Source organism: Ciconia boyciana, chromosome 1 (genome assembly GCF_034638445.1).
Source record: "Ciconia boyciana chromosome 1, ASM3463844v1, whole genome shotgun sequence".
Classification (NCBI taxonomy): Eukaryota; Metazoa; Chordata; class Aves; order Ciconiiformes; family Ciconiidae; genus Ciconia; species Ciconia boyciana.
Genome location: NC_132934.1, coordinates 124,638,675 through 124,660,755, shown reverse-complemented (window position 1 = coordinate 124,660,755; position 22,081 = coordinate 124,638,675). Strand labels below are relative to the sequence as shown.

Below are 22,081 nucleotides of genomic sequence, written 5' to 3'. Positions count from 1 at the left end.
TAGGACCTCAGCTTACAAACATTTATGTCTCCTTGGAAAACAAAAGAAACATTCACTATATCATTCAGACACTGATGATGAAAAAGGGAAAAAAGTCTATGCAGTGTAAAAAAACAACATTTAAAAAATATGATTTTTAAACTGGGGTTTGTAAAACCACCAAGAAGATCCAGTTTGGTGAAACACTGGAACAGGTTGCCCAGAGCAGTTGTAGATGCTCCATCCCTGGAAACATTCAAGGTCAGGTTGGACAGGGCTTTGAGCAACCTGATCTAGTTGAAGATGTCCCTGCTCATTGCAGGGGGGTTGGACTAGATGAGCTATAAAGGTCCCTTCCAGCCCAAACCGTTCTATGATTCTATGATCATTTTTACACTGATGGGAACAAAACAAAAATAAGGAACATAAAAGATTCGTCCCCCTCAATTCCATAGTCTTATTTGCAGCAAAATTTATGGCAATGCCTTCCTTTGCTATTTTTGTACTAAGTCTAGAAGGCTAGCTGACGAAGAACCAAGAACACTTGATATTTATGTGCTGTACTTCTATTAAGAACATATAAGATGCTTTCCAGTAAGATGATGATGGTTGTGTTAGGATACCTGAAAATACTACAGGATTCTGAAGCGACTTATTGATTAAAAATCAATACTGGACTAGATTAGCATCATGGTACCTGTGACATTTTGCTGCTAAAGATAAAAAGTAAAAGCAGTTAACTATCCATAGATAAGACTTGACCGTTAGTATAGAACCTCATACCATTTAGGTCTGTAAAGTTATCTTATTTTGCACTAGTCAAAACCAGGAGAAAATAAGTAGATTAAGTGGAGGAAATAGCACTTGTGGACTCAATGGCTTTTGTTCCTTCAGACTTTTATACCATATACTAGCTAAAAATCCCAAGATTTAGCATCAAAGATATTTGATATCTGACAAATCTGATGTCATATTTATTTAAGAAAATATTGTGACAATTCATACCACATTCTGAAAGAAAAATTGTCCAAGGAAGAAGACAGAGATCATAATGTGAGATTGCTCTATTAAATCACTGACTTCGAGAGGTTCCACTACTCCAGCTGCATCGTAACCATGCAAACATGGACTGTTTCCTGTCTACATCCTGTTCTATAAAGGAGTTCACTTATATGTTTATGATGATCTGTAACTACTGTGTATAATGCCAGAATTCCATCTTAAAGTGCCTACTTCAATGCTTCAAATGAATACACTTAGCACAATCTTCCACTGCTGATCTAAGAACTGCAAGAAGAGACCTTCTGAGATTGGTAGCTAATGAAAACGATTTCCTGTGGCTCAGAAGATGGCACATGCTTATGGGAAAACACAGTGGAACAAAAAGTATTTCCTTACATTTCCCTTCTGGTCTTATGGAAAATGAGTTATGGCTATGTCCTTTTTTCGGGTACTTACTAATAATTAAACTCCCTTAATGATAAACTCCACTGGATTGTTAGCTGATAAAATACAGTCATGTTCCTAAAATCTATTCCACAGATATTTTCATTAATGACATCTAGTATGATGTCATAGCTTGTTATCATGAGCTCCCTTACACTTCTGTTAAATAAGCCTCTATCTGCTCAAAAGAACACTGTAGTTATAATCCTTCTAAACAATACAAGTCTATCTTTGGACTTACATCAAAAGATTGGGACTGGTCTACTTTAAATACCTGGGACTTAGTTTAACTTTATTACAAAAATTCCCTTTCCCCCCCCAAACAATTTATACATACGGGAAAAGAGATGTCTTCTGTTAAGTTAAAAAAATTCCATAGTCCCAAACAAAGCAAAAGCTGTACCCTAGAAGGCAGGCTTTGAAGACACTGAGGGAGAAAATTCCCTTCTATTTGTGTTCTCCTGGGCTACGCATAATCTGGTCTTGTCAGGCACAGGTGTGTCATATAAAAAGGCAAGCAAAATGGCACAAACGCAAATGCATGAAAGCAAGAAAAAATTTTTAGAACACTGGTAATCCCTGAATGTTTTAGATATAGCAACTCTTATTTTAGGAGAAAAATACTACCACAAAAGAGAGTGATCACCATAGATATTGAAGAGCTTTTGCATAATGGCTGGGTTTTTATGCAAGATAAAGGGAAGAGTCCTATCAGCTGAACTTTACTACAGTTACATTACTTTCAATGTTGACATGATTTTTCTAAAGGAAAGCTGTCCTTTTCTTTAAAAGATAAACCCCTCCAAGCAACGTAAAATAAAGAAAGGTAAAAGATTGGTGTTCATGAACAGAAAGATAAAAAGATAAGGAAAGATAAAGAAAGAAAATAAAAGAAATCTTTTATCTAAAGAAAGATAAAAGACTTCTGTTCTTGAACACCAGGGTCATCTACATAGGGATTTACACTAGTAATGAGTATATTCTGGTAGGGTATTGTGGTAATACACATTACCTAGATACAAAAAGATTAATAAGTATTGCACTTTCTGTAAGTATAAGGCAGTGTGTTTTCAGTATTGTAAAAATTTTAAGGTATACTGAGCACTGAAACGGGTTAGAAGCACAGGGGGTTTTAAGGTCAGTAAGAGAACCTTAATGCCATAATAGCTCTTATTTAATAGAGAATTTCATTTTTGATGTGTTAATCAGAAAATACAGGAATTGCCATGCTGAAAGGGAAATAATTGACTATGTTAAGCTGAATCAATGTTTTTCACTAAAAATTAGAAAAAAATGTGAAAGCGAACAGGTTGGTTATTATACTGTTCAAACTTCTCTATGAGGAGAGCTTCTATTTCATTTAGGAGACAACTGAGAAATAAGTGGTGCCTGTAATTTATTATTATTACAAAACAAAACTTATCCATAGGGCATATGGATAACTTACTTAAACAAATATGTAGATAAACAATTTTTTACAAGAAATTTATAGATCAGTTCAAACAGACAGTATTTTTAACTTTCATATAACACATATAGGGTAATATTGTAAAGTTGAAGAAATAAAATCTTGCAAGTGCTGTGTAGGGGACTGTCTAGTAACATGCCTTCAGGTAGGACTCTGGAAGGGAAAAGAATTGTCAGGTAACAGATGTAGTTTGTGGTATAAAGACTGGAATGGAAGATGAGAAGAAAGAGATAAGGAGTCTGTTAAGGAGAAAGCTTGAAATAAGCAGTAGAACTGAGACCTTCCGTGGTATATAAATGAAGTGGAATTACTCTGGGTATCTCTGAAAGCGATAGGAATTTGAAGCTGAAAGTAACAAGTGCTAAGGAAAAGGCTACAGACTGCAAATGACGGGGGGGGGGCGTGGGAAATGAAGGCAGACTAATATAGCAGAAGTTGAGATAGATGAGGCAAGAGATACAGAGAAATATTATACTGATGAGGCTTAAGAAAGAAGCTTCTGTAAGTACTGCAAACAGAACCAGAAAGGAATGAAAACATTTTTACATAGGAAAGGAAAGACCAGACCAGTACTGGTAACTGCATGGAGGTTGAGCACATGAATGATGAGTGGGATTGTAGGACAGTGAATGGTAACAGGAAAGGAAGGACATGACAAACTTGGGGAAAAATGCAGATTTTTTTTTTTTTTCCCCAAGTTAAACTTGAGGTTTCTTGTGAGACAGCTAGTTGTCTGAAAGAAAGCACACTGTACCTGACTATCTCCAGAAGAGTAGTTGAAACAGAAGACATGGATAAACTTGCTCAGTGAGAATATAAAGAAGAAAAATGAGAGAATCATAAACAAAAGTGTAGGAACTATCACTAAAAAAAGCAGTGGCTGAGGTACAAAAAATTTCAGAAACACAGGAAAAGTAAAGAAAGGAATGACCTTTTTATTAAGGAAATAAGAGCAGCTTAACTGAATGGATAGTTTCTTTGAAAAGATGTATCTAGGTCTCTAGGTAATAAGATACCTGGATATTTCCAGGGCATTAGCGATATCTGGAAGAGAATGGAAGCTGTTGGTATGCTTATATTGGATTTGCTTTTTATTTTAAAGAGCACATAAAAGCCAAATTGACGCAGACCTTTAAGTAATTAGATTAGGAAATCTGAGGTTTTGAAGAGGCATGGTACTGAGAGGAATTTACTCATTTTGAAGAAAAAAAATTAAAACTAACAAAATCTTTTGTTGTGGTCTCCTACTCTGGCAATGAAAGGATCAGAAAATTGATTGGGTCTTCATCTGTGCAGGCTGATTAAAGCATAACCCTATTGTCTGGAACAATATGGAAGGCAGCTAGAGGAAATAAAATCCACAGAAAACAAAACACACTTAGTCAAAAAATATACATATGTATCAAGATATTGATGTCTTATGCAATAATTACAATTAAATATTAAAACACAGAAAAGAGTAACGTGAAAACTAATAAGATTTTGCTATTAAACAGTGTAGCATTCTGACAGAAATTGCCTAAGAAACATAGGGGAGCATTGAGGATGCTGTAGTAAGACCTTACTCAATTGCTTTGACATACATTTCAATCCTGATAGCATCTTTATTTGATTTACTTTGTCAAGCATGGAAGAATTATGCCAAGGATTGCATTAAAATGGAGAATTCTTTGCTTTTTTTCAATTTTATTTTGATCAAACCAGTGTAAGCTCCTGTTGAGTAACATTTAGAGGGATTTAATACTCAGTATATGTACGCACAACAATGTTACATTCTACTAGCAATTTAGATTAACTGTGTGCATTTATAATGTTAACAAAGTCTTTAGTGAAAGATTATTTTTGAGCTCTTGTTTTGTAGGCCAGGCTGTGTCGGAAGAACAGAACTCTGCAGTACAACATGCATAATATTATATAACTTTGAAGGAAAATTTCTTACCTCCAGCAACTAGCCCAGACTCTCCTAACTGAATTGCTACTCCGAAGCCACCAAGCTTTACTGGGGCTGAATTCTCTTTTGAGGCAAGCAGTACACAGTGTGGCTGAAAAGACAAAAACCCAGACAAATTGTTATATTATTTGAGACATACAATTTGCATTTTAGAACTTATTTTCATAAATGTGCAAACAGAAGCTAGAATCTTTGGGGTTTTTTTAAAGAATTTCTTAATTTCAGATATTTTTTTCTGGCATGGACTCCTTCCTTATTGGCTTCTCTTTCACATGTCCCAGGCACAGCAAAATCCTTTCAGGGCTTAACAAAACTCGCAAGGAACACAAAATGAAATAATAATAAAATTGAGATTAAAATTAACGCCTATAATTTCTTACCTGGTATTACTTTTTCTTTTTACCTTTCACCTTTAAGCCTTACACTGTTTCAATTCTCCAGCAGAAACATCCTGCCTATGATACACTTTGTGAAATCTTATCCTTCACACAGAGAACAAAAAATACTATTTTGAGCCTTAATCACAGAATGCACTGATCACTTTCCAACTGCAGAAAAGGAACAATTCCTGTGATGTTTCTAATAAATATTCCAGTGAGGGGGAAAATTGTTTAGGTTTCTAAACTGGATTCCAGGCACAGTCTTTCCACTAATAAGAGTGAGGTGTAACGTATAAAAACTGGAATAGTATTATACAACAATTTGGATGGATACTGACTGGTGTAGGAAGAAGCAACATACAGGCAAAATCTACTAGAACACAATTTAGTATTTAATACCCATAGCCAAACTACTGCATTTAATATAGAGTGACTTCCTGCATTTACTCAAAGCCTCCCTTTGCAGTCAACCAAATTATTTAAGCAGAAGAATGCCACGTTTGTATACTGCTTCTTGAGAAAACATTACTGCTTAAACTACAAAACTAGGAACTCAAAATAGTGCAAAGGAGCTACAACAAGCTCAATCTGACTACCTGTAAAGTCATCATCTGTAACCACTCATGTTTTCTTTTAAAAAGTTTCAAGTGTACGAGAACAAGCACCTTCAAGTAAGAACACACAGCCTGTTCACAATTCTAACTGAAATCTGCAGAATCCCACAAAGGCTTGATTCCTAAACAGATGATATATCAAGAAAATTAACATGGAATTTCTCATTTCAAATGCTAAGGAGAATACTAAGTCAAGACAACGTTCTTGAGATGATGGTTAAATTTAGGCTACCTTCTATCAGGACTTCTAGAATTCATTTATAAATTTGCAATTTATCAATCTAATTTTCAATCCCTTGCATCCTATTTAAAGTAGTATTAGCAGGTGGTATTATCTCAATACTGTATTTCACTTCTGCCTTATTGAAATTGTCACGCTGCACACTTAAGGCACTTTCACATTCTCTCATCACTGTCATTTTGAGTGAAAAAGATCAACCTCAAATTTCTAACCCCAGGCAAGGAGGAAGGTAGATGGGAGAACTACACCAACATAAGCAAAATGCACCATTTCAGTGTGGTGTTGATTTCTCTTTACCCTGCACTTGAAAAAGTGATACTATTTCCATGACAGTATTAAAAATAAGACAGGCTATACCAACATAATTGTCATCCAAAAAGGAAGCCACTAACACTGCTCACCAGAAACCAAGTTTCTGAGAAAAAAATCCAAATCTCCAATTCACAGTGAAACTCAGCAAAAACTTTATTAAAGAACCTCTCCCAGAAAAGCCCAAATTAACAGCAAAATTGATCTTTTCAATAGACTGAGTTTTGCTAGTTAAAAATATCTTAAAAAAACCTAACCAGTTGCAACACTAGTTAAACTTCCCCCTGTTGCCAATTGTACTGTGTCAGCTGATTCTCATCACTTTCACAGAGAAGCTGGTGCTTTAGCTTTCTAATAAGAGGACTTGCATGTTACTCCTCCCTGTCTTCACCCGTGGTATTGAAAATCAGCAGAAGTTCTCAATATATGAATGGTAAGTGGCTTCTTTTATATTTAAGCTATAGTAAAACAAATTTCTATTAAAATTTCTCTTAACTGCAAAGGTACTACTGACCTTCAAAACCTTTCTTAAATATACCTATGTTTAAGCATGCCTGCTTGCTTACAGATGACAAAACTTATGGTAGCTAAAAGTTATGTTTCTAATGTATCTGCAGTGTAATTAATTTTTCTCTCTCTCATTGTCCTAAAACTTGTCACTATTTATCCAAGTCACGATGTCAAGCATTTTTCTAGAAAAGTAACATAAACAAGAAGTTATAGTAGTAGATAGGTTTCAAGACGTATTTGAAAGCATGTTTTTTTAAACAAACTTTTAAAATTACTTCTTGCCCTGACAATATGAAATACCAAATATGAAAACAGAAATATTTTTAAAACTGCTAACATATCGTATAAATTAAATGCAATTGTAAGATCAACCAATGTAGGATGTTAAAATATTTTAGACTGTCCTCTCAATAATTCAGATTCTGTATGTACATTAGGTCTTACTAAGAATTTTACCTAAAATTCTGCCATTTTCACTGCTGTAGCTATATCACACACTTAAATGTAAGTTTGCATTTTAAGACCTAGCATGCAAATTTTGTTGTCATTATTTTCTTGCTACTGTTGTTAGACAACTAAGCTCAGAGTACCAAAACCAATTCCGAAGTTTTTGTGAGATTAGGGGAAAAAACCTTGCCCCTTTAAAAAAAAAAAATCTAAATAAACTTATTTATGGAATCTTTTATCACTATGACTTAAAGACCGAGGACAAAAGTAGTATCATTACTAATCAGTCTTAACTATCTCTCTAAACAGTTTATTGTGATTCTACTCTCCTAACCACACATTTTTGGTTTTCCTTCTTTGGTCAAAGCTGACTTTTATCTTCCAGACTGTACCTTCCTGGTCAAAAATAAGCATAGTGAAATTAAAAACTTTGAAATGAAAACAAGGAAGATGTGAAAACAATCTGTTACTGCATTAATGTGGTTTCCAGCTAATATTAGTTTCTTTGCATAATATTGATTTTTGACCAGTCAAGAAAAGGAAAAAATACTTCAATTTACATGAAGATGTAAATTATTAAAAATGAGCTACTATAATAGTACTGAGTCACAGTGTTACTTATAGCAGATTACATAGCCAAATAAATATTAATTGACAATTGCTTTTCTAATTGAAAACTAGTGACCTGCATGCAAGAGAGCATGGGTACTTATTTAAAATCAGTACTGATGAGTTTAGAATTGTTTTGATATATTTCTATGTACTTTGTATCAACACCGAGAATACTTCACTTAGCTATGCTTACCCTGTTTTGCATCTTAATTAAAAAATTTACTGTGTCAGAAAGACTAATCCTAACATCAGATCTTAAAAGAATTATTTGTACTTATAGATAAAACAAAAAATTTAAATTTCTAAAATTTCCAGCAAAACATAATAGTTGGTTTTTAAAACAATACAAGGCAGTAATAAAGATGTAATTACAAAAACAGTTATCTGCGTGAGTGCTCTGTACCATCTGTTCTTGCCTACTTCACGTGAAGAAAAACAGGGAACTGATTATTCTAGACTTACATTGTATCATGATATCCAGCTGAAAGTCCTTCTTCTACTTAGCTACAGCAATACTTTGGTACATTTACTTTTTTTAGTTATTGCCGTTTATGTTTATATGACATAAGACTGTATGCAACAAAGCAAGCATACACGTGAAAACAGTCCCATGGCGCCCTAATTCTTAACATTTCTCTTTGCATCCCTACAGAACAACTAAAAAAATCCTCACAAATGATGGCTACAGCTTCAGCTGATTTACTGACCATTCTGCCATACAAGGAAGTCTTCTGGAGTAACCAAACTAACCCAGCCATAAATGTCTCAGAAATTCAAAACAATGCCAGTTGTCCCATGGACAACAACTCACTGTCACTTGCTTTGATAGTTTTTTACTCTATTATTTTTGTCGTTGGATTGGTTGGAAATATTATAGCCCTGTTTTCTTTCCTGTGCATTCATCAGAAAAGGAATTCTATCCAAGTTTACTTGCTAAATGTAGCCATTGCAGACCTTCTGCTGATCTTCTGTCTTCCCTTCCGAATACTCTATCATGTCACCAAAAACACCTGGATGTTTGGACGGATTTTATGCAAGATTGTAGGAACTCTGTTTTATATGAACATGTATATTAGCATAGTACTGTTAGGACTAATTAGTCTAGATCGTTATGTAAAAATAAATAAGTCTGTGAAGCGTCCTAAAATGTTAACTGCTACACGAAGTATACATATTTGTTGCACGGTGTGGGCACTTGCACTAACAGGATTTATAATAGTAGTTGCACCATCTTTCTTTAAGAGTAAGGACAGCAATTCTACTGTGTGCTTTCATTACAGAAATAAACAGAATGCAATGACAGAAGTAATTTTAAATTATATTATTGTAATCATTTTTTGGATAGTTTTTTTCCTTTTGATACTTTCTTATGTTAAAATTGCCAAGAACCTTCTGAAAATTTCGAAGAAAAGAGCAAATTTTCCCAACGCAGGAAAATACACCCAGACAGCAAGGAATTCCTTCATTGTACTCATTATTTTCACCATCTGTTTTGTTCCTTACCACATGTTCCGGTTTGTCTACATTACATCACAGTTACAAAATCCATCTTGTTATTGGAAGGAAATCATTCACAAATGCAACGAGGTGATGCTCATATTTTCATCTTTTAACAGCTGCTTAGACCCAGTTATGTATTTCCTAATGTCCAGAAGTGTCCGTAAGACTGTGTTCCAACTTATTTGCAGAAGACTTCATGGAGATTCAGGCCTAAATCTGGAAAGCACTTCAGAAATAAAGCTTGGACAATATACACAAGAGAGATTATCTACTACCACTCCCCACTCAAGTTCTTTAAAGAAGTCGTCTCTAATTTGATTATTTAAATGAACGGATACTAGTTTCTCTCTGTCGCTCCAGGACATCAATTTACGCTGTACCAAAGGCAATAACTGTACAGCTACTAATCCTGCCTCTTTCTTCCTGTTAAAAAAATGAGAAGTCTTACTTCTGTTTGTGAAAATGAGAAGTTACTTTTCAGAAGTATTTCGCTCTTGTTTATCCAAGAAAACAAAATAGGAACTTCTCAGATATCTTCTGTTGGACTAAACTAGAACACTAACTCTTTAAGGAGACTTCCACGAAGTGGTTTGAACCTGTATAAGGAATCTTGTATATAGACAATATTACCAACTTGTGTTTGTAAATAATAGATGAATTTTGCAAAAAGTAAACTGTGCCCTATTTGAAAGAGGTATATAAACCATTACAGATTTGATGTACTTCTCTGTTTTAATAGGTTTCAAAGAGATCAGTGTTTTAACTACATTTATAGAAGTATTTTTTCCAAGAAAATATTTCAGAATTTAGCAACATGCGGCTTAAAAATGAGGTGAAGAATATGACTACCATTAATTCAGTTATAATTACAGAAGATACACTTAGTTTTATTAAACAGCAGAATTAAAATATTCAAGCCTCCTAAGCCCCTTATAATATTTTCAACATTTTAATGAATGTCAAGGTCGAACACCTGAGGAAAAGTAAGCAATGCTTTTAGAAAATTAGAATTTAAAGAAGGAGAAATGACATATGGGTATTTTTAGTTACCTAAGATTTCCTTCAAACTCTGACAAATTTGGTGACTGTATCTACACAAAGTAGTTCAACAAGGAAAATAAACTCACAGAACTGAGCATAAAGAGCAGAACAGAAAAATTAGCTCTTGTGAACACCTGATGCATCAGCTCTGATCTTTGCTCAGGCTCAGTCACCAGTCTACCTACAGATTCCTGAAGCCACGCATTTCAGCTGCACGCTTCCTCCCTGGCACAGACCTTCTCTTTTCACATGATTAAAACAATCTTGATAATTGCTGATGCTATGTAAATAGCAATGTAACAGCAATATCCCATAGATACATCCATATTCTCAGATTAAAACCAAACAGGTTTATGTATTTAGGCACAAAAAAAAGTTTCAAACTGTAACATTGTTTAAAAAAAAGGGGGCTGAAGGTGGGGGTTGTTAGACCCAAAGATGAGTAAAGGGGCAGTTATACCAAGAACAACTTAAATGTCTGGCATGACAGGCCAGAAAGGTGAACGAATAAGACACTACATGTTAAGCTCCATAAAATAAGGATTTATTATCCTGAACACATACAAGCAATATTGCTCAAGTAAGCTGGTGTAAAGAAGTTGGTCTTAATACAACTACCAGTAACTTCTCTGATGGGTCATGTGACTTTTTATGCCAAATCTGTGTCAGAACTTGTGGATTTTTACTAATTCTGTACAATATTCTGGTTTTACAGAAGCTATTCATAAAACTCTTACTGAACAAAGTAAACATAACACTTCACCTCTGCTAAACATAAACTTAGTTTGATTTTTATGTGATTTTACTTCACTCAGTTTTGGTGAAACTGGGTATAAACATCTTAAATTACAATGACTAGCCAGTGTGTTTGGGTTTTGTGTTTTTTTTTTTTTTTTAAAGCAAAAAAGGGTGGGGTTTCTTAATCTTTAAGAGAGAGATTCCTGCAAACATGTAATTTTCATAAAAATATGATGGTAACTGCATTTTTTTCTTAAACATTTCAGCGTACAATTAAGATATTTGTACAATAATTTTTCATTGATTCTCACAATAATTGCATTATATTTTTTCATGATCTTTTATCTATCATCTTGTCATCCTATTACATGTATGCTGAAGCAAGAACTGTCTTGGCTCTGTATTTGTACAGTGCAAGGAATAGCATGTTCCTTGTCCTCTGCAATTCTCCTATGAAGTATAGTAATTCTACATAGTTACATCAACTCTGGTAAATCTAGTGGAGTTTATAACCATCATTTCACAAGATATATACGTTACCTCTTCACTCTTTCTTTGCCTATATTTCTTCTACTGTGAGTAGTTGACTGATGACACTGATCACCAGCAGGGGGGTGGGTGGGGTGGGGAACACGGGACAGGACGGACACGAACGACACAGTGAGGCTTGAACAGAATTTGAATTCTAAAATTCTTTTGAAGAAAGTGTTCTGTTTAAACCAGAATTTTCATTTACAAGGATTGCAATTCATGGACACTGTACGACTACAAAAATAGACTCAGATCTCTTTAGAAGATCAAGTAATAGTACAGGGCTTCAATGCTAGAAATGAAGTTGACTTTTAAAGCCAAAGGCAAATAGAAACGTGTTCCACAGGACAAAAAACACACCACCTTAGTATTCTGGGCATGCTTTTGTAAATTATGTAATGTTTACCTGGTTACTATTATTTTGTAAGCAACTAAATACATAAAAGGACAACATGAAAATAGTCTTGCAGTACAAGTTCAAGATTCTGGACCATCATATGAATAGTATTATGTGGGCTTTTTTGTTTTTAATAATTTTAACAGTGAAATCTAGTCAGTATTTTGTTCAAGAGGAAAGCCTTAAACACCCATACCTATTTGCATTGATCAGATGTGCTCTACATGACAGCCATTCTTTTGTAGTCTATAGAGAAAGAGCACCAAGGAAGTCATGCACAATATCAGCAGACAAGGTTTCAGAAAAAAACATTTTAGAAGAAAGATCAAGGAGTAACACTTTCCCATGACTACATGCTACACGTTGAAATGTTTCAAAAGCATTTCAATACAGGATAATCTATCGCTTAAACCAGCCTCTGTACGCAGGTAGCAAATCTGACCCAAATTGTTTAAAGAGATTTCAGGAGCTACAGTCTAATGTTCGTATTAGGCAAATCTATAGCACCTAATAAAGACAAATAAAATTAGGCAAGCTTGGGTGTATAAGGTACCCTACGGACAAGTGAATAGATTTGTTTGAGGGAAGCCACGTACCAGAAAATCAGTAACAGAGGAGTTCTCTGGAAGAGCTGAGAAGCACTGGAATAAAGGTGATATGCTGTACTTGGACTTCAGCAATGTCGCTTACTAAAGGCTCTAAGAAACCCTGGGATGTTAGATGTTAATTATTATTTTAGAACTGGTTGAAAATCGGAAAGAAAGCTTAAAAATCCATAGTCTTTTTTCTTCATGATATTCCCCAAGAATCTGCAAACAGATATGTTTATGAACATGTTTAACACTACAATCTGGAATGAGTGAGAGTAAGGAGATGACAAAGTTTTCAAACAACACACAATTATTCAGGGTAGTCAAACCTAAAAAAAGTTCAAGATATAACCCTCTGCTCAACAGCAATAAAAGAGCAAACAGACTGTTAAAATTAGGAGGAAAAAAATGGCAATGTCATCATTGTGCTATTGTATAATTTACATGATACAGATTCTATACAGACTACATTAAATAAACCAACTCTTCAGCTCAGAAATGAAAATCTGAAAGGGAGAACAACAAGTCTATAATGGCAGGTATGGCACAGAAGACGGGAACAGGTATGACTATATGATCTTTGTCAGAGTGTGACATTAAGGGAGTAGCAGTTAGAAAAAAAAAAACCAACCTCAAAAAGCAACCAGACAAGTGAAAATACTTATGGATTTCCACAACTATGTAAATCAGTGCTTCAAGATGTTAAAGGCCAGATGTATCAACTGGCTCAGAAAGGGATCTGAAACTAGACAGCACTGTCATGTAAGAAACAATTACTACTGATCAAAAAACAAAAGCAGGTATCTTTACTATTTTTAAAAAATATTTAATCCTTACATATTTTTTTCTGCAATCAATTTTCGCAAATTTGAGGGTAAAATGCCAGGCTCTGCAAACCAATATTACTGAAGAGCAAACAGTCCTGAAGCATCCTGGGAGGTCTGCTGAAAGTTACACTGCGACGTGTCAAATAATTAGTCACTTTAATAGTGTCTCGTTTCCTAAGTACTATCAGGGCCAACTATTGCCATTAGTTGAGTCTTCAGCTGAATTTCAACATAAAAATCATTCTATTTATTCTTCTTTCTGTAGGTAGAGGCTAACTCAACACACATCTCCACATAAGCCACATGAACCTCATTTTCCTTCTTTATTCAAATCTACAACACAAAACAACATCTACATCTACAACACACAACATCTACAACTCAAATTTCAGTTGGTGTACCAAAATGTCACCTCTTTTTTACTATGTAATAAGGAGCGCATATTCTTCATTAGAATAAATACTAGTTACAAAAGACATATAAAGTATACATGCTGGCTAGTCACTTCTATACCTTTTAGACTTGACAAATACATTAATAGCTGCATTGTCATACATATATTCCTTAAAATGAATGGAAAACAAAGAAACAAAACTGTTTGCCAGATACAAGTTTATAACTTGAATCATAAACATATCAAAGTGTACCTGGGTTTGTACCAGTTCACAGCTGTACTGGTTTTGGCTGGGATAGAGCTAATTTTCTTCATAGTAGCTAGTATGGCGCTATGTTTTGGATTTGTGCTGGAAACAGTGTTGATAATACAAGGAATGTTTTCATTACTGCTGAGCAGTGCTTACACAGTGTCAAGGCCTTTTCTGCTTCTCACCCCACCCCACCAGCGCGGGGGCTGGGGGTGCACAAGAAGCTGGGAGGGGACACGGCTGGGACAGCTGACCCCAGCTGACCAAAGGGATATCCCAGACCATATGACCTTGTGCTCAGCAATAAAAGCCAGGGAGGAAGTTTGCCAGGGCTGCCATTTCTCAGGAACTGAATGGGCATTGGTCAGCTGGTGGTGAGCAACGGGGGTTTTTTGCATCACTTGTTTTTCTTGGTTTTGTTTTTCTTTTTTGCTTTTTTCTTTGGTTTTGTTTTTTTGCTTTTCTTTAAACTTCTTCAACTCTCTTTATTTCAAACCATGAGTTTTCTCACTTTTACCCTATCAATTCTCCCCCCCCAGCCCACTGGAGGGGGAGTAAGCGAGCAGCTGTGTGGGGCTTAGCTGCCTACTGGGATTAAACCACAACCACCCTTTTTGGCACCAAGCATGGGGCTCAAAGGGTTTGAGATAATGACACGTTTGACCAGAACGTGTTAGAGGGAACAGGAGGAAGCATCAGAAGCAGCAGCCTGTTCTGCAGCAGAGCAGCCACAAGAACAGGAGGGGAAAGAGACAGAAATCATAAACAAGTTTTTGTACTTTTACCCTTCTGATTCTCTTCCCCATCCCACTGAGGGGGAGTGAGTGAGCAGCTGTGTGGGGCTTACCTGCCTACCAGGGTTAAACCACAACATTAACTTTCATCTTCATGCTGAAATTAACTGTAATTATGGTTTTAACCTGCAAATCGTGCTTTTCATGAGGGCAGACAAGTATCAATTGTTTTGATAACACAATATGGAAAAATTTAATTGAACAACTTCCCTCACAACAACAGTCAATGAAACCATAAGAGAAGAGTGCAACTTACATCACTGATGAACAAGTGAAAGTAACTTTATTCCTGGAACTGGAAAATTCGCATGTGGATTCTTTAGTTTAATGCTCTCTCTGAAAGCACATACAGAATCCAGGTGGAGAAGAGGAAGTTGTGTTGCACAATACAAATAAAGTGTACAGAGAAAAAGAACCCATTGATAATGTTCCACCAATCCAAAATATATTTTCACCGTATTCTCTGTAGTATTGGGAACCTTCTGTCAGCCTTTTTTCCATCCCTTACACAAAATCCCAACTACCAAGGGCTCTGTGGAATCCAAGACAACAGCGAAGGTGCTAAAAAGCTGTCACCATTCACTGCTTGTAGAGCTAATAGGTAGGAAAAATCCTTGCACAGAAGTTGTTCACAGACATCATGAGAGAGAGAATAACTGGGGGGAAGGGATGAAGCTGGAAAAAGCCTTAACATTCAAACCGCACAGTTAGAGTGGGAAGTGTAGAAATAAGAACATAAATGGCAGAGAAATGCCTAATTGTGTATCATAGTACTGCAAAATGAGAAACAAAATGAGGAGGAAAAAAGCTAGGGTTTACATACAAGCCTATGTTTCAACAAGCTGAATCAATTATTTAAAATATACCACAATAATATATTCTGGTATATGCTACTTTCAAAAGTTATCTTGCTTTTGTCTGTAAATGGTGAGTCCTGGTTCCTTTAAGTTTGCATACAAGATGGGTAGTACAACTTCGCACTTATTACAAAGCAGGGCCATTTGATATAGATGTCCAACTGAAAATGGTTATCGTGTAGTGCATCTGTCTTACAAATTTATGCAGTCAAAAAACCTTTCAATTTTAATGTTTAAGGAAAAAAATTCCTAACAAAACTAAGCACCAAAAGTCAAAGTTCTAGGCAAGCTACTTGGTAAATGATTAATTTTGGAAAGAAAATACGGATTGCACTTGGGTAGTAGCCAGTGCATCTTAGAGATTTATCTTGGTATTAAATGCCATACAGTAGATTAAATTCCAAGTACATGAAATTAAATCTCAAGTTAAAGGCTGCTGCACGTTTGGTGCACGCTGTATATTTATTCAGTACGATTCATCCTCAGCACCCACAGTAGCCATACCCAGGGTTGCACACTTTTCTGTGCCCTATTCTCAGCAGTTGCCTTCCGTCCTTCAAGCTGCAGAGACTGAGTGCATCTCTTTGGCATTCCACAGCACAGAGAGAGCCAGGACTGTTACAGGAGCCAGAGGTAACTGAGCTGCTGCCTTCTTCTATCCTACAAGGAGCAACCGCTGCCAACACATTATATAATCTGTTGTAGAGCAGGAACAGTCCAGTTCTCCTTTTGGTTTGTGACAGGCACAAGGAGATATGAGGTTGACTGGGCTGTCTTCTATCATCTCAAGCAGGCGGAGGGGAGAGGAAGTGGCCAGGCAGCCTGCAAGTGGATCACTCTGTCATATATTATTATAGTACATAACATGCTAGGTATCGGTTATAGATGGCTGATTGAAATATCTTTCACCACTGGGAATATCGCTGGTTTTGTGCTTTTGGGCCACAAAATAAGTTGTCTGCATACAATGGCAAAATGCAACATATGCTGCTTACTGGCATATAAAATCTAGTAACATGTATAAATTAGAAAGTGATCATGGCTTAAGAGTACAGAAAACATAAATAATTGAGGTGAAGAATGCACATGAAGGTCATTATGAAGAACTTAAGAGTGAATGGCATAAAAGATGCACTTGTACCATTTGAATATCATCAAATATATTTTAGATAAAATATGCCTTTTTAAAGTTAGGTGAATGGAAATAGTCCCCTAAAAGAATAATGAAGGTGCTTACTACAGCTTAGAACTAACTATAACTCTATCTCTGGGTTGTTAGTTTTGTTTTTTTTAAACTTATAATATCCCATTCCTTTGTTACTCAGCTCACTAATCAGCTCCAAAATGAAGTCTGATAGACTGTAATTCACTATAATAATCTATTATCATACAATAATTCAGAAAAAAATGTAGCATTATCTCTTCCTACAGCAAGAGTTACAGTCCTTGAATTATAAACACTACAGGCTACAGTTAATAACCAACAGAATAATAATAATAATTAAAAAAAACCCCTGCTAACTGGAATTGCTCACACCATTTTTTGGCATGTCTCCTCTTAGCAAATTTTCAGGATATGCATTCTTGTGTCTAAATCTGGATGGAACACCACGGTAACAAGGATTTCTAAGACTACTTAAGAGACTACTAAATATTTAATTAATACAACACTCTTTCTGTTAGAACACATTTTAATATAACTATACATTCAAAAGTGGAAAAAATAAAAACAAGGTATAACTAAATCTAACAGGAACAAGAATTAAAGTACATGCAAACTAATTACAGCATTACAAACAATACTAATACTCCACAGCAAGTTTCCCTCACTTAAATTTAATCTTAAATGAGACCAACTATGTAGTCTAAATAGGAGGCCAGCATACATGTCCTTCATTTTAGTAAAAAAATTATAAAATTAATAATGAGACTGAACAATAAAATTGATAGCAGAACAATAAAATTGATAGCAGATTGACGAGGTAGATTCTCACAGTGTATGTTTAAACATAAAGAAAAACTAACAAAACAGGAACGTTACCAAAATTGCGGAAGTTTTTATATGGTATTTCCTCTGTTCTCATAAAGGAACTTATTTACAGCTCTTGAAAAGCTGTATCTGACAACCACAGATGTATCAAGCAGAAGGAAATTCAAATGTCTCAAGCCCTGCAGAGCTAAAGAGAGTTGGACTGATCTGTGATCAAATCTTTCCTGTGGAGGAAGGGAACCTTCCTCTGCACACTTCTGGATTATTTGTATAAAATACTGTATTTCTTGGACACAGAGTCAGTTTTCCCTAACTGATGCCTAAAACGCACCAGCTGTAAATTGCTTCCACACCACCCATCACCTGACTAGACATAGCAGGTGTGTTTATTTGGTCGCTCATATGAGGACAGACATGGATACAGTATTATTGCATGTGGGCTTCAGGAATACACAGTCAGCTTTCTGATAGCTCTTGGAGCTGAAGAACAGTTAAATGTCATTGAAAATACAAGTTTTCATGCATAAAATAACTTATTTATTTATTTATTTATTCTGGAAAGTAGGCAGTCCTAAAGAGAATGACAGCAACAATCCCTCCACCCCCCAAAAGAGGAAAGCACTATATAAAGGATTGTAAGGTGTTTCTGTGCCATACTTACATGATCTAAGGACTGTTACAATCACTCTTCCACACTATCTCATTCTTTTTATTTCTCTAATGGAGCTGCATCCTGACCTAATTTCAAAGTCTTTTTTGCACAGACAATGTCATCTTGTCTGAACTTTAAATGCCTAGTCGCTTTTTGACACTGTAAAAGAAAAGTGTACATTCTGAAAATAGTTATGTCAGAGAGATATTGTTCTTAACTGTACTTTCCAGATTCAAATATCATCCTTTTCATTGCAGCAGTGGAGATAAAAAGGACATCAGACAGGAAAATTTCCTCTCTGCAAAGGAAGGTACCTGCAGCTTGCATAGGTAAGCTTAAAACTACTATTTCGTTGTTTCACCTGAGAAAATTTGGGCATTGACACAAAAATGATCATTAGACTTCCAGATGACTGAATTCAACAATTACTTTGTGAATTTAACTCATTGTAATAAAAAAATTTAATACATTTTGGTTCAACAATCCATATGGGACTTAGTGTACACTAAAATGCAACAGCTATAAAAGTTAGTTTAATTTGCAAGTTATCAAATATGGCCTGCAGCATAATTTTTAAATATGACTTTTACAACTTTTTGCTATCTGATCAACTTGGTGTCTGGGCTTTTTATCATAGCTACACAGAATCCTCTTTGGTATCTGAGTTCATTTGCTTATAGCTGTTTCAAAAAAATTATTATCAGTCTGTAAGTTTGCAATCTGTTATTTTTTTCCATATGCTTTTATATGGAACAAAAGCTAACTAGGATACATTCACTAAAATAGCTTCTGTACAGGAAAATCTCTCTTCACCACAGGTTAGTAAGCTGAAATGCCAGTTTTTGTATGCAGCCACTGTACAGAGCTTTGATTTCTTATTTGCAGTCTGGAAACTGAGAAAAGATTGAAAGCTCAACTTGGAAAAAATAAATATATTGCAGTTTTCAACAACCAATTCATATGTTTAAAAATACAGACTGAATTGTTTATGCAAAATGTACATCTAAGATCAGAGCTCTTAAAGTAACATTAGATACAGACATCACCACAAAATAAATGCATCTAGCCAGATTCCTGCATCATGCACAGTTTAATTTGTATGTAAATGGAGGTACAAGATACTCCTCTGCATTTCTGCAATTAAAGTAATACTTTGCACTTATTTTGCTTATGTAACTTAAAATAGTCTAGAAGTGGTTTCCAAAGTAGGTTACAGATGTTACAAAAGATTGAGAAATAAACCAAGACCACAAAAGTTATTGTCAGACCCTAGCTTGAACCTTCTGTTTCCTCATATATTAGATTCTGTGCATACAAAATCTTTGGGGTTTAACATCAGTTGACTTTTCTTCAAAAAATCTCAGTGGAAGGGAACACCCAAACAGTAACCTCATGCAAACTCAAGATGATAACCCCAGAGGACAAACAGCAGTTAGTAACACTGAAAAGTAGGGGAGAAAAATGAACAGTTAAAATAAGAGCAAAAAATAAAAGAGATGTTAGATGCACCTTACAGAAGAATAATTCTTTTAATTGTGTTTCAGCTCTGACCATTCATTCAAGAAATACCAGCATAAATGAGAAATTCAACATGTCTTCTTCAGCCATCGTTAGCTACTACTGTAGTTCTACCAGTCATCTACTCTTTCCTATTTCCTGTTGGAAGTTTTGGAAATATTCTCGCTGCCTGGATATTTTCAAGGCAAGCACCTACAAAAAGAACACCATACATTTACCTGGTAAACCTTGTCACTGCAAATTTACTCATATGTAGCACTATGCCTTTTCTGGCTGTGTATTTTGCAAGAGGGTACCAATGGACTTATGACTCCGTAGTATGTAGAATAGCAAATCACCTTGGGACTCTCATTATGCACGTCAGTATGTATGCTACTATTATAATTCTATGTTCAACTGCTCTAAGTCAGTATGCAACACTGAAGAAAAATAGTGATGCACAATACGCTCAAGCAGTTAATGAAAACTTTTGCAGATGTGTACTTGAAAAGTTTCGTCAGCCAAAATTTGCTAAATATTTGTGCATCATTATATGGCTTACTGTGCTCTGCATAACAGTAATAGCTATAATACATAATATCCAGGCAATGGCTATGGAAGAATTTCAGAGATGCTACAACATCGGTGTAGAAGCTGGTGAATTTACAGCAATGATTGCAGCTTTTCTTTCCACTGCATGTTTTTTTGTATCTTTTATGACGGTTTTGTGGTCATACTATTCTCTTAACAGACATCTGAGTAAAATACAAAAAAATACCTGTATTGGAGAAAAACATCTCATTTACAGAACAGTGAAAAGAAACATTCTTGTCATCCAGATGATATTAACTGTCTGCTTTCTTCCATATCATATTTTTAGGCCAATTTTTTATGCACTGCTTACAGATAACGACTGCCCAAGGTTAAACTATCTAGTAGAAATTAAAAATTTCCTTGCTTGTCTTGCTGCTGCTAAGAGTAGTTTAGATCCAGTTATAACCCTTCTGCTAGATAAAACATTTAAGAAAAATCTGTATGGTCTGTTTACAAAAACCACACCAGAACACCACTAACGTAAAGCTGATATTTTCACTGAAGAGACTCCCAAAATGTGAAGGAATATGGAAAGATTTTAGTAGAATATAAGGAACAATAAACTCATTTTACCTGCCTATAACCAGACTTTGATATGAAATGGTAAATATTTAAATAAAATGATAATGTATTACTTGTATTTTTTTTTTCAAATGATCTTGCTTGCTACGTCAACATTAGCCATAATAAATTTGATGTGTATATCCAAATGAATCCAAGTGATTGATACATTGAACTGTGTAATGCTCCTTTATCCATGCAATGCAAAAGACATTTTATGTTTGACCTATGGACAGTGTTTTCTACCTAAATAATCAAGGAAGAAGGCGGAAACTAGGCTTAAGTTGAGGACCCAGTTCTCTTTTATCATCAATAAACGAGTCCCAGGTTTTGGGCATGGGTTTCCTCTGTAAAAAACACTGAACAAAGCACAGACATTTTCTCTGGAATGGCTGAACCATGTATCAAAGGCTTAAGGAAGCAGGCAGAGAGCGCTATAAAACACATTCAAGATTACCATGTATTTTTTGTTCAGGAGTATTTGGGTAGAAGGTTGATTCCTTTTTTTTTTTTTTTTTTTTTTAAATGGGGAATGCATATTGAGATACTAAAACTCTTTAGTGCATAAAGAAAAGTTCTTGATGACATCTTATTCCAAAGTTATTGAAAAATGGCATTATTGACTTTAGCTATGTTCATCACATTATGGTTTTGCTATAGTAACTATTTTTTTAGGAGTAAAAAACTGTGTTAAGAAATGATGCACTTCTTTAACTCTAGCCTCCACAGAAAAAGCTTTGCTACAGTTTTGTACTAAAATAGCAGAAATCTCAGATTTAAGATTTAGCTAATTTATCACCCTGCTCTGGCATTTCCTATCATGGCCACAATGTTATTGAAATTACATCTGCAACAGCGTGACTCTGAAGAGAAAGTTTTGATGGTGATGGATAACCTGCAGGGGCGAAATA

The 22,081-nt window shown here is 35.2% G+C and overlaps 3 protein-coding genes across 6 annotated transcripts in view; 2 read left to right on the top strand and 1 right to left on the bottom strand.

Annotated features, from left to right (window-relative positions):
* Positions 1-21,088, top strand: part of GPR82 (G protein-coupled receptor 82) — a 49,602-nt gene extending 28,514 nt beyond the window's left edge. Inside the window, exons 2-3 of one of the 2 annotated variants that reach the window (XR_012039834.1) lie at positions 18,776-18,847; positions 20,063-20,081. Coding sequence is in view for 1 of the 2 variants with exons in the window: in XM_072847989.1 (XP_072704090.1) it covers positions 20,096-21,088 (993 nt within the window). In the remaining variant the exon portion in view is untranslated. Of the gene's footprint in view, positions 1-18,648; positions 18,848-20,062 lie in introns of those variants that run through there. The other variant, XM_072847989.1, reaches the window with a different exon arrangement.
* Positions 1-22,081, bottom strand: part of CASK (calcium/calmodulin dependent serine protein kinase) — a 228,278-nt gene that overhangs the window by 95,686 nt on the left and 110,511 nt on the right. For all 3 annotated transcript variants that reach the window (XM_072847953.1, XM_072847962.1, XM_072847944.1), the window contains exon 6: positions 4,833-4,935. In XM_072847953.1, the coding sequence (XP_072704054.1) occupies positions 4,833-4,935 (103 nt within the window). The remainder of the gene's footprint in view (positions 1-4,832; positions 4,936-22,081) is intronic.
* On the top strand, positions 8,615-9,875 carry GPR34 (G protein-coupled receptor 34). Its single transcript, XM_072847976.1, has one exon. It carries the CDS (start codon positions 8,633-8,635, stop codon positions 9,773-9,775), a length of 1,143 nt encoding a protein of 380 aa, XP_072704077.1. The 5' UTR covers positions 8,615-8,632; the 3' UTR covers positions 9,776-9,875.

Excerpts from the sequence above, each read along its gene's own strand:
- GPR34 (XM_072847976.1), top strand. The coding sequence starts at position 8,633 with ATGATGGCTACAGCTTCAGCTGATTTACTGACCATTCTGCCATACAAG.